Source organism: Bufo bufo, chromosome 3 (assembly GCF_905171765.1).
Source record: "Bufo bufo chromosome 3, aBufBuf1.1, whole genome shotgun sequence".
Classification (NCBI taxonomy): domain Eukaryota; kingdom Metazoa; phylum Chordata; class Amphibia; order Anura; family Bufonidae; genus Bufo; species Bufo bufo.
The window spans coordinates 655,341,009-655,354,346 of record NC_053391.1 but is presented as its reverse complement, the minus strand read 5'-3'; the positions used below and the strand labels follow the sequence as shown (position 1 = coordinate 655,354,346).

The window sequence follows — 13,338 nt, the reverse complement described above, 5'->3', positions numbered from 1 at the left end:
ACCCCCACTGAGCAGTTAGGATCACAGAATAGGGGATTTTTCATGTTTGTTTTTTATTTGAGTTATCATTTAAGCATAAATGGGTTGTCGAGGATTAAAAAAGGAGTCTGTTTTGTTTTCAGAAGCACCACTTTTGTCCATGAATTGTGCCAGTATAATACCTTAACCACAATTACTTTACCGGAGCTGATTTGCAATAACAGTCACAGCCTAAAGACAAAACTAGAGCTGTTTCTGTAAAATAAAATAACAAATCTGTCTTCTAACCTTTGATAGCCTCTTTATAGCGAAATACTGTTAAAGTGATCTATTGTCAAAAAATACACTTTGAAAGGTCATATTGAAGATGTCTTTGAGCTGGTGACTACAACTCATTGCCAAAATGAATGGCCTGATGCACAGGTTTTCAACCCCTTGGCACAGTTAAAAAAAAATCACATCCTTCAAAGCAAGGTATTGTTTATTTGAAACTGGCTATACACATGTGATAAAAGTCAGCCATTTTCATGCCCTTTGCATGCAACATATGTGGAGTACTACAGCTTACACTGAAAGTAAAACCATCTTACTGGTCACTGTGGATGAACAGATGCATCGGAGACACAATAGTAGATGAAGATGAAGAGAAGATCCAGCGTCTATGAACTTGAAGCCTTTATTTCAAATCGCATAATATCCATAGGAAGAAAAATGAAATGTTGAAGCGTTTCGACCAAGGTTCAACCATGCTGTCGGACGAAATGTGTCAACTTTACAGGTTTCTCTCCATGGATTTTATGTGATTTGAAATAAAGGCTTTGAGTTCAAGGAACCTGGATCTTCTCTTCATTTCCATCGACTACAGCTTACAGTGCTGCTTGCCTTTGGTAAGTTGTTACCAGCATAGATATAGTTATATTGCAAATGCAGCAAGCCACCATTTGCTATTTGTGTCATCTCTAGTCACACTTTCAGATATTTACACTTATTGCAGTATTATACCAATGCAAAAGCATTTAACGCCCTTCCATCAAAGCACTGTTAGATAAAGGGCCACCCGACTGGTAGGAAGCAGTTACTTCTGCCGTTTGCCATATAGTGACTGTATTCCATTGACATCGTCTTCAGACAGGCGATAGTTGTTTGTGTTTACATAGCGGTAGGTGGGGAACATCAAGGCGCGACGGTCATCGGAGTGACCGAGTCCCAAGGAATGACCAAATTCATGTGCTGCCACCAGAAATAGATTGAAGCCTAAGGAAAAGGTAGGTAAAGGTTATAAGGAGAAAGATATTCAGCAAATGTTCATAGCTTCTGTACCTATGGTTCTAGTATGGTGGCAGCTGCGGACAAATATGGTTACATTTGTAGTTAATATTTTTCTTGCTTTATTAAAAGAATATTGCATGGGGAAAATTCCCACTGGACACTGGAGCACACACAATAAGCAGACATCTCCTGTCTCCTCCTATGCTGTGTAGACTGGGACAAGATCAGCAGAGAGGAAAATAATAAAATTGCTACTGTTCTGGTGGAAGCTTATATAAGGCAGGATGGTAACACTATACACCACACAGACAGATAAAGCTCTGTACGCAGCTGCCCTGTCGCTCCTTGGTCTCTGGGGAAGGGGGGGGGGGGGGGAAAGGCTGAACCCTATCATTTTCTGGAGTCTATAATAATCTATTGACATTTCTCCGTCAGTTAACTCCATTCATTGCAGCTGACATAGAGTCTGTTGCACTGTCTATAGAGACAATACAGAAAGGAACTGTATTCCTCCAAAATGGCTGGTTTTTAAAAAAATATTCACACAGGATTTCACTTCTATAGACTTACATCTAATAATGCAACAATTTTTTTTATAAAAATTAAAATCTCTAACAAAAGAAAGCTAAGAAACGGAAGATATTAGAATAACAAAAAATAAATAAATCACAGTCCCGACCACTCTCTATTCCAGCACTGCCACCTTGTCCTTCCCACTGGACTTGGTTTTCCTGGCTGTAGCAGTGACTAGCCAAGCAGTGACTAGCACTACCATTCCTACACCCTGCTACTGTCTCTAATAGGCTAACAAATAATGTCATCTGTGTATTTATTCCAGGTCCTTTGATATTGTGCATTAATAGCATTGATATGAAACTGTTATGTTCATGTAATATACCTGGTTGTCCAGCAGGTGGCAGTGTATCTGGCAGAAAGAGTACCTTTAGACAGAATGGAACTTACCATTCCATTCTCCCTCCTTTTGGGCAGAAGTGGGCTAGTCCTGTTTTCTACCAAGGGAGGGATTGCATGAAGCTATAGGGAGTCTAGAAGTTGGAAGCAGACGAGTCAAGTCATGGGGCAGTGAGGGGAATGGCCCTCTTCCTCAGCAGGAGTCTCCAAAGGGAAGCAACTCATAGAGCACCCTGTCTCCTTACAGATACAGACAGAGTATAACGAGGGGTCAACAGCCACCAGCAGCGGTCATATGCGGTTACATGTCATGGCTTCAGCCAAAAACATGACATCATGACAGCAGAGACTGGGAGGATTGGAGTGTTGATGCAAGAACGGAAGTGGAACGGGGCAGTGACTATAAGGTTTTTGCTATTCTAAGAACTTCCCTGTCTTAACCACCTCCCGTCCGCCCATAGGATATAAACGTCCGGGAGGTGGATCTCTATTTCTAAATGGACGTTCCAGAACGTCCGTTCAGAAACTGCAGCTGCACGCTAATCGTGCAGCTGCTGATCGGTTTGCCCGCTGTCAGTGACAGCAGGGCAACCCAGAGAGAAGGCAGGGACAGTGCCCAGGTGTCCCTGCCTTCCGGATCGCTGCATACACAGCGCTCACCGAGCGCTGTGTATGAAGAGCAGGAAGCGCTATGCGCTTCCTGTTCCGGCCCGGCGGTCATGTGACCGCCGGGACCGGAGAGTGCAGGAGCTGTGTGAGGTCTTTCAGAGACCTCGATCAGCCCTGCACTGAGGCTGTACAGCGCTGGATTGCTGCTGTACAGCCTCTCTGGGGGGTGCATTTCTCCTGTAACTGGAGCTACTATGTCAGCCCCAGTTACAGGAGAAATCAACAGTGAAAAAAAAAAAAGAAAAAGTGAAGTAAATGTCCCTCAGAGGTCTTGTATGACCTTACGGGGGACAAAAAGTGTAAAATATAAAAAAAAAGTGTTGAAAAAATAAAATAAAAAAAGGTTTCACATGTAAAAAAAAAAATTCCCCAAGTAAGGAATTAAAAAAAAAAGTTAAAAATAGAAAAAATAAAATAAAATAGACATATTTGGTATTGCCGCGTCCGTAAAAACCAGCTCTATAAAAATATCACATGACCTAACCCCTCGGATGAACACCGTAAAAAAAAAAAAAAAAAACTGGGTCAAAACAAGCAATTTTTGTCACCTTACATCACAAAAAGTGCAACACCAAGTGATCAAAAACGCGTGTGTCCCACAAAATGGTACGAATAAATCCGTCACCTCATCCCGCAAAAAATGAGCCCCCACATAAGAAAATCTCTCAAAAAATAAAAAAACTATAGCTCTCAGAACATGGACACATTAAAACATACCGTAATTTTTTTGTTTCAAAAATGCTATTATTGTGTAAATAATAATGTTTAATAAATAAGAAAAAGTATACATATTAGGTATCGCCACGTCCGTAACAATCTTCTCTAAAAAAAATGTCCCTTGACTAAACCCCTCAGGTAAACGCTGTAAAAATAAATAAATAGAAACTGTGCTAAAACAACCAATTTTTTGGTCACCTTGCCCCATAAAGTGTTATAATGAATGATCAAAAAATCATATGTACCCAAAAATAGTAGCAATTAAACTGGCACCTTATCCCCTAGTTTCCAAAATGGGATCACTTCTTGGGAGTTTCTACTGTAAGGGTTCATCAGGGGGCTTCAAATGGGACATGGCATCTAAAAACCATGTGGAGTTCCTTTTCTTCTGCGCCCTGCCGTGTGCCCATACAGCAGTTTATGACCACATGTGGGGTGTTTCTGTAAACAGCAGAATCTGGGTAATAAATATTGAGTTTTGTTTGGCTGTTAACCATCGATGTGTTAAAGAAAAAATTGGATTAAAATTGAAAATCTGCCAAAAAAGTGAAATAAAAAAATTTGATTTCCATTTTCCTTTAATTCTTGTGGAACGCCTAAAGGGTTAACAAAGTTTGTAAAATCGGTTTTAAGTAACTTGAGGGGTTAAGTTTCTACAATGGGGTCATTTATGGGGGTATCCACTATGTAGGCCCCACAAAGTGACTTCAGACCTGAACTGGTCCTTAAAAAGTAGGTTTTGGCAATTTTCTTAAAAATTTGAAGAATTGCTTCTAAACTTCTAAGCCATCTAACGTCCTAAAAAAATAAAATGACATTTCCAAAATGATGCCAACATAAAGTAGACATATGGGGAATGTTAAATAATAAATATTTTATGAGGTATCACTTTCTGTTTTAAAAGCAGAGAAATTGAAATTTAGAAAATTGCGAATTTTTCTAAATTTTTGGTAAATTTGGGATTTTTTCATAAATAAAGGTGAAATATATTGACTCAAATTTATGACTATCATGAAGTACAATGTGTCACGAGAAAACAATCTCTGAATGACTTGGATAAGTAAAGGCGTTCCAAAGTTATTACCACATAAAGTGAGATATGTCAGTTTTGCAAAATTATATATAAGTAAATTTGAGGCACACAATTTTTTGAGTTGCAAAAATGGGGCGTTTATTCATTAGCATATAATGCTGTCATCCATAGGCCCAATCTTTTTCAAATTATGCACATATTGGCAGAAACCGTACGTTTCGGTCGCGCAGGACCTTCATCTGCGGTTTTATCTGCTCAGACGGATGTGTGTAAGTGGGGTGCTGGATGCATCCAGATAAAACCGCAGATGAAGGTCCTGCGCGACCGAAACGTACGGTTTCTGCCAATATGTGCATAATTTGAAAAAGATTGGGCCTATGGATGACAGCATTATATGCTAATGAATAAATGCCCCATTTTTGCAACTCAAAAAATTGTGTGCCTCAAATTTACTTATATATTTATTGGCTATCTATAGCCCTTGATTGGCACCTAAACGGAACGAATAGAGTGCGGTTCTCAATTTCTTTCAAAAGTTTTGCAAAATTAGGCCTGTCTGCCGGACGCTATCATATTTGTGTCATCACGATGCTACCACCGTTATTGGCATCCTGACTTTTGGACACCACCACCGGCCTACCTATCTAGCCATGAACGGGCACGCAAGTATTACCGGCGGAAACTATCTGATACCACTTAACATTGTACATTGATGAGTGATGTTATATCTTTGATGTGGATCGGTAGTTGTTATTGAGCTGATTAAGCAGCTAATACTGTTATGCCATAGATGTCAGATTTATCTGTATCCTACATCTGATATGCATTATAGGCATAATTTTTGGCTTGGTACAAACAAATAGGCATAGTCCTACTATAATAGACTGAGGGCTATATACCTAAATATATGATTTGGTATATCCCAGTCTGGCCATAGCCTAAAGCACGAGACACGTGAATGATTCTAGGTTTCTTCTATCAGTACTTAGATCATCTCCATTCATTTAATATCTCCTGCTACAGTAACTGACTTGATCACCTTATTAAATTGATTGATCAGTGTTCTCTAGCTATTGGCCTATTTTATCATATGTTCCAATATTTCTCTGATTATCTTCAAAGAGAAAAAGAGAAAAACAAAATAAATTTATATATGTATAGTAATATTTGTAATTCTCTATGGTGATAGGTACTCCTTGTCAAATATGTCCCCTGATGAGCCTGACACCAACCAGGCGAAACGTGTAGGGACGGTATTGGACATTTGACTTTTCTAATTCTATATCATTTTTCTTATATATCACATTTGTTATTAGGTTGTTGTCTGTCACTAATTTTGGGTATTTATATACATTTATTATTTTTCTTGTGTAGATTAGCCCAGGCATTCCTATAGGGTCCCTCATATAGGTATCTACCCCGTGATAGGGGAAACCAGGGACACTAGGAGGCACGAGAAACGGGATCGCCCCTATCGGGGCGGCTATTCCGTATTTAGGCAGGGCTGCTACATTAGGGCCAGAATTAGGGCTACTGCCCCCAGTAGGTTTCACTAACATCTACTAACCAGATTGCAAATATCGTGCAAGGTAACACCAATCTGACCCTAGATTTTGATTTTCTTTTTCTTATTATTAATTATCTATAAATTATAAGGGTGTATTGACCTTTTTATACATAAATATTAAAAGTTATATTTTAAAATTATGGTATTGCTGTGAATTCTGGTCAGGAAGGGGGCAAATGGCCCAGATGGTAAGTGGTTAAAAAAATAAAAAATAAATTAGAGGGGTTTTCTGATACTTTTTTAACTGATGACATTTCCACTTGAAAGGGGCTGATCTGCGCCTAGGTTGTGTGACCGATAAACAAAACGTCACTGATCTAAGTAAAGCTGCAAGAAGGCCACAACGCTTACAGGAGTGCTGAGGCTTTCTCAAACAGCTGATCGGCGAGGTTCCCGGGTGTTGGACCCCACCTGATCAGATACTGATGACCTATCCGGAGGATAAAACATCAGTTAAAAAGTCTCAGAAAACCCCTCACACTTGGACACCCTGCCGACAAGAGAAATATATGCATATCTATATTACTGAAAATAACAGTATAACTTTGCAGCAGCGTACCTGCTTGGTTATCTGTCCATCTCTCATCTTCATCAAAATGGGCATCACCTCCGATTCTAGCACCAGGACCATAGGCATGAGCCAGTATACCACTGGGGCCATCGAATGGATTCTGATCATTATGTGCTGCAATAAAATGATGGAAATTATTATCATTATATACATAACAGGATATGATTTATCTGTTTTATGTCCTATGGGTAACAAATGTCACTGTATGGCTATACAGTATCATATGTTACAGTCCTCTGTTAGGGTTATACGTCAGAAAATCCTCCCGACATGCACCTTCACAATAACGAAGTGAGAGCAGAGCCTTAATGGTCCAGCCCAGTATACCTATATATACCTGCTGTATAGACCTACTTACATCGCGCATTGAACTGGATGAGAATATCGGCGTCTCCATTGTTGACTTTGGTGAAGCTGAGTGGAGTGACTTGGCTCCAAACGTTGAGTGCCCTCTGGATCGAATTGTCAACCACAGAGACTGGAAGATCCGGGGTGTAATTCAAAATTCTGTACAAGAAGGAAAATATATTAAACCCATTTGTTTTAATACTTGTTGGTTACCACGATACTTCACAGCTATAAAGTGAGTAAAATATGGTAAAACCTAAATGTCTTTAATCCTTTTAGTAAAGCCTCATGCACAAGAACGGAAACTGCGGATCCGCAAAATACGTCTGCAGTCCGTGTGCCATCCACATTTTTTTTTTTTGTGGACCCATAGACCTCATCGGGTTTGTGGTTCACATTTTGTGGACATATTTTATCTTTTTGTGAAATGGACATACTCATGCGGAAAGCACATGGATAATTCACATGCTCTCTGCATCGGTATGTCCTTTCCACAAATAGATAGAACATGTCCTATACCTGGCCGCAAAATGTGCACTATGGACCCACTAAAGTCAATGGGTCCACAAAAATGCAGATGCAACATGAACAGTATCCATATTTTGCGGACCACAAAATACATGTGGTTGTGGGCATGAGCCCTAAGCCAAACGTTCTTACACATACTGCTCCAAAAATGTTTTTTTATGTGTTTTGGGCACCTTTAGCACCTTCCTTGTCAGTAAGAAAAGGGTATAGTTGCTTAAAATCTCTAATTTTCAGAGACAGTCCTGGCAAATTTGGTCTGTCCCAGCCTGAAAATAGGTAGGGCTTGTGTAAGCTCCATCCAAAAGTGGGTGGCTCTGTTGGGTTCATGGCTGGGAGTTAAATGCCCTGAATTTTTCAACAAGAATATTGGTCAGTATGGGTAAGAAGAAAATCACTAGATTTACTAATGGAGCATGCCTTCTTTTTGGTGGAAATATTGGAGTAAATGTGGCTAACCATGATGTGGTGTAAAGTATAGGAAATGTTATAACATGCCATGCCAACTGTACAAGTCCGTGTGCACCATCTGGAAAATATCCAATGCAATTTACATAATTTTTGTTGCTTCATATTATTTTACAATATTAATGATAATCTTCTTTCATCCCTTAAACTTAAATTTGCCAAAAACCATGGTCCACGTTTCTAAGAAAAAGAAAGTCTTTGTTGACCATAGCAACCAATCACAGCACAACTAAAACATTTTCAGAGAAGTTTAAGAAGTGAAAACTGAGCTGTAATTGGTTTCTATGGGCACAGAGACACTGATAAATGAGGCCTAATTTGCAAGTTGTACAATTCGGTGGCATTGACAAGCGTGCAAGGCGCCATTAGTAACAATTACCTAAATCATTGAATTTTTATGTTCCACTGGCCTAGGCCAATAGCAAGGTCCCTGACCTACCATGTGCCATTTACAATACTGATATCCTCTTAGACAGTGAGGCCTTTTTATTAGGCGCAGAGGTAGTAGTCTCCCCCAGACCATAGCAGCTGGTGGATCCCAGTGACTTCCCTACTAGATAAAAAGGCACCAGTATTATAAATGGCACATGGCTGGTGAGAGACCTGTTGCAGGTTTTGCATTTGGTGCCAAAGAGATTCAAATTATGCATCTGGGTCATTGGCAGACTTACCAACTTTTGAAGGTTGTCCTCCATTATTTTCTTTAATAGCCACGCCCCTTTTGCAGACTCAACCCACTTTTGAGACGTGCCCAGCCTTTTTTGAGCATTGCTCCACCCCTTTTGAGCCACACTCTGCCCTCTTGAGGTATTTTAAGTCCCGAGGCTGCATCTAGTGACACTAAATCCCAATGTCACATACAGTTACAGTACATGAAGGGGTACTTTTTGGGGGCAAGAAGCCCTCTACGCTGTGCCAGGAGATTTTGCAATACTTTTGAGACTTTTGGATGTCTCTCCTTTTTTCGAGAGACCCCCATACATTTCGGCACAGTTGGCAAGTATGGCCTTTGGAAGGCCAGGGCCCGGGTGCAACTGCTATCTCTTCTATCTTTCAGAAGATACTTATAGATTGGTAAACCATTATTTTCTTGACTTTATTGCATTATTTTGTTGAAAACAGGAAGTGCGTTCATATTTATCACTATTACGTTTTAAGAGATCTTCCTAAAGACTGCCAACAAAATGTATAACCCTAAAAATGTTATAAACACAGTCTATCGATAACGAAGTGACAGTTTTACCATTAGTTCCTAAGAAACAAATTTTAAAGTGACAAACAATATGGCTGCACTTTCTGTTGTCACTTTACAAAATATGGCCGCCGCTGCAGCAAAATAGAAAAATGCTATTAAGGCCTCTTGCACACGAACGTTGTGCATCCATTCCGTGCATTGGGGACCACAATGTGCAATGTCCGTGCAGCGGCCGGGACGGATCGAGACCGATTCAGCTTGAATGGGTCCGTGATCCATCCGCACCGCAAAAAAATAGTTCTATATTCTTGCAGTGCGGAGGCACGGACATAAACACCATGGAAGCACTCCACAGTGCTTCCGTGGGGTTCCGATCCGTGCTTCCGTTCCGCATCTCTGTGATTGCGGACCTATTCAAGTGGGTGCCCATGTAATGCAGACCCGCCATATGCGGGCCGCAATACGGCCACGAGCACGCAACGTTTATGTGCAAGAGGCCTATCTCTGTAAGTAGAAAAACCATAATTCATAAACTTTTGCCACCCCTCAGATTTCTATTTTCTAAGACATGGCCATTTGTAAATTTTTGTATGGAGCTCGCCTTAAAGACAAGGTAAAATGTTTATAATGAGCATCCTGAGTGCTCCAGAAGGAGGCATGATCTTTATTGCGGATTACTAAGTGTGCAATAACTTGGAAAAAAAGATATAGGGCCAATAATATCCTGATCCATTGTACCCACCTGTAGGTAATGGAGTTTTTCTGCCATCTTGGTCTTCCATTGAATGTTGAGAACTCTGCCACGTCTGGCATGCCACATCTAGGGCTTTTCATTATATCCATGGTGTCTGTGTCCAGCTTTCCTGTTACTTTCATCCTGAAGAATCTTTGCATTTCCTCCAGCCTTTCCCAAAATGTCTTTCTATCTCTAGAGGTGGATGGGTAGAATTTGTTTAAGTATTCCTAGGGGCAAAAAAGGCAAAGAAATTGGTTCATGAAACTATGAAGTATTCTAAAAGATCTAATATGTATCTTAAATGGGTTGTCCCTTGAAGACAATCCACAGTATAGGAGATAGTGTCTGATTGGCAGGGTCTGACCGCTGAGGCCTTCACTAATCACTAGAACGGAGAACCTTCTCTTGTTTGAACGGAATGACGGTCACACATGTGCGCTGCCACTCCATTCAGCTATATGGAGCTTGTACTTGGCTATCTCCGGCAGTCCCACACAGTTGAATGCCACTCCATCGGTGGTGGCCCTAGCCATCGGATCTCACTGATCAGACACAGGATAGGGTATAAATTGTCTTAATGAGACAACCCCTTTAACTACAGAAAAGAGTAGGCCATTTGTGAAAAAGGGAGTCTACCTGGAACACGCGAAAAACTACCCTAGAAATCCATGTCTACATAAACACCACGGGGGTCATTTATTAAAGGGGTAAAACGCTGGACTTAATACCCCTTTAGCTGGCAGTGGATGCGCCGAATTTACTTTCATTTCAATAGGTCCGCAAAAAAAAAAAGGAAGTTACTCCGTGTGCATTCCGTTTCCTTAACTCCGTATGTCCGTTCCGCAAAGAAATAGAACTTGTCCTATTATTGTCCATATTACAGACAAGGATAGTACTGTTCTATTAGGGCCCACTTGTTCCGTTCTGCAAAATACGGAATGCACACGGACGCCAACCGTATTTTTTGCAGATCCATTTTTTTGCAGACCGCAAAATACATACGGTAGTGTGCATGAGCCCTAAAGCCTCATGCACATGAACGTGTGCCTGCCGGGCCCGTGCAGTGGGCCGTAAATTCCAGTCCGCAATGCACGGTCCCTTACCGTAAGGCCGCCGCATGTGGAAGCGGACGCATTCACTTGAATGTGGACCACTATCTGCATCCGAGGGTCCGCACCGCAAAAAAGTAGTGCATGCACTACTTTTTTGAGGTGCGGAAGCACAGACAGAAACCCCACGGAAGCATTCCGTAGTGCTTCCGTGGGGTTCCGTGCCTCTGTTCAGCACCTACCTTCTGGTGCCCGTGTATTGCGGACCCGCTGTTTGCGGGACACAATACGGCCATGATCGGGCAACAGCATTGTGCATATGGCCTAATTTCAGTTGTTTTTTTTGTGGACCTATTGAAGTGAATGGTTCCGCATATGGGCTGCAAAACAAAAGGGAACAGACACGGAAAGAAAATACGTTCGTGCGCATGAGCCCTTATACTGGTTTTTAATGACTCAAATACTGATGGATAGATTATCAATATCAGTTGTGGCCTTTGGGCGAGTGCGGTGACCCCTTCTTTGACCTGTGACATCAAGTTTATCAGTCACATGACCTCACTGTATCTCAGTCCCATTAAAGTCAATGGAACTGAGATGTAATACCAAGAACAGCTATTATACAATGTACAGCACACTGCCTGGTATACTATCTGGCTGCAGCACCCAACCAAAGAGCACGGCCCCTTCAAACAGCTGATTGGTGTGGGTGCTGGGGGTTGAACCCCCACAGGCCTGATGTTGATGACCCTTTACTAAGAACAGGTCGTCAATATTTAAACCCTTTATTTGTCATTATTGTAAGGTGCTATAACAGCTAAATACCGTAAAGTGGAAACTATGGTTTCAGAAAATAAATGTAATTTTTTTTTCCTATAATGAAAAGTCAAAAATATTTCCAATATACTTTTTCTATCAATTGTTCACGGTTTTCAAGATCTCTGCTTGCTGTCCTTCAAAATCATTGTTTACTTCCAGGGGGATAAAAATCTGTACTGTTCATGACAGGGCGTGGACATACAAGAGTACCACTCGTTACACATACAGTACAGTTATCAGAGCTATGCCTTGTAAAATGATTTTCATCACCTGGAAGTAAGCAATGAAGGTACGTATTGAATGACAGCAAGCAGAGATCTTTGAAACTAAAAACACACTATATTATCACATTTGTTAATTTTTTATTATACATAAAAACCTTTTTCAAGTTTCCAAAGACTCTAATAATATTTGTCATTTTTTTCCCCCAAGACATACCTGTGCTAAATCCTGATCTGTGGAGCTGACGTCTTCGTTGTTTTCGGGTCTTGGCATGGCGAGTGCGCCATAACACAGTGACAGGAGAACCAAGCAATGCACTTGCATCATTGTGGCAGTCAGAGGACACAGCCTGCACTGGACTGTGCCGCTCACAGCAGTGTGTTTTATAGGGGAAGGTGTGTTGCAATGCTGTCATTCATTGCCAAATGAACCAAGCTCTTTTCACGTTTAACTGATACATGTACAGTCGTGGCCAAAAGTTTTGAGAATTACATAAATATTGGAAATTGGAAAAGTTGCTGCTTAAGTTTTTATAATATAAATTTGCATATACTCCAGAATGTTATGAAGAGTGATCAGATGAATTGCAAAGTCCTTCTTTGCCATGAAAATTAATTTAATCCCAAAAAAACCTTTCCACTGCATTTCATTGCTGTCATTAAAGGACCTGCTGAGATCATTTCAGTAATCGTCTTGTTAACTCAGGTGAGAATGTTGATGAGCACAAGGCTGGAGATCATTATGTCAGGCTGATTGGGTTAAAATGGCAGACTTGACATGTTAAAAGGAGGGTGATGCTTGAAATCATTATTCTTCCATTGTTAACCATGGTGACCTGCAAAGAAACGCGTGCAGCCATCATTGTGTTGCATAAAAATGGCTTCACAGGCAAGGATATTGTGGCTACTAAGATTGCACCTCAATCAACAATTTATAGGAACATCAAGAACTTCAAGGAAAGAGGTTCAATTCTTGTTAAGAAGGCTTCAGGGCGTCCAAGAAAGTTCAGCAAGCGCCAGGATCGTCTCCTAAAGAGGATTCAGCTGCGGGATCGGAGTGCCACCAGTGCAGAGCTTGCTCAGGAATGGCAGCAGGCAGGTGTGAGCGCATCTGCACGCACAGTGAGGCGAAGACTTTTGGAAGATAGCCTGGTGTCAAGAAGGGCAGCAAAGAAGCCACTTCTCTCCAAAAAAAACCATCAGGGACAGATTGATCTTCTGCAGAAAGTATGGTGAATGGACTGCTGAGGACTGGGGCAA

At 41.0% G+C, this 13,338-nt stretch overlaps 1 protein-coding gene across 1 annotated transcript; it reads right to left on the bottom strand.

Moving 5' to 3' along the window:
- Nucleotides 1–437: 437 nt before the first annotated feature.
- On the bottom strand, nucleotides 438–12,458 carry LOC120996400 (collagenase 3-like). The gene is made up of 5 exons (XM_040426288.1): nucleotides 12,296–12,458; nucleotides 9,996–10,216; nucleotides 7,076–7,224; nucleotides 6,706–6,831; nucleotides 438–1,233 (listed from the first exon to the last, which is right to left on the bottom strand). The coding sequence occupies exons 1-5, from the start codon at nucleotides 12,404–12,406 to the stop codon at nucleotides 1,055–1,057; spliced, it is 786 nt and encodes a 261-aa protein (XP_040282222.1). The 5' UTR covers nucleotides 12,407–12,458; the 3' UTR covers nucleotides 438–1,054.
- Between the last annotated feature and the right edge of the window lie 880 nt (nucleotides 12,459–13,338).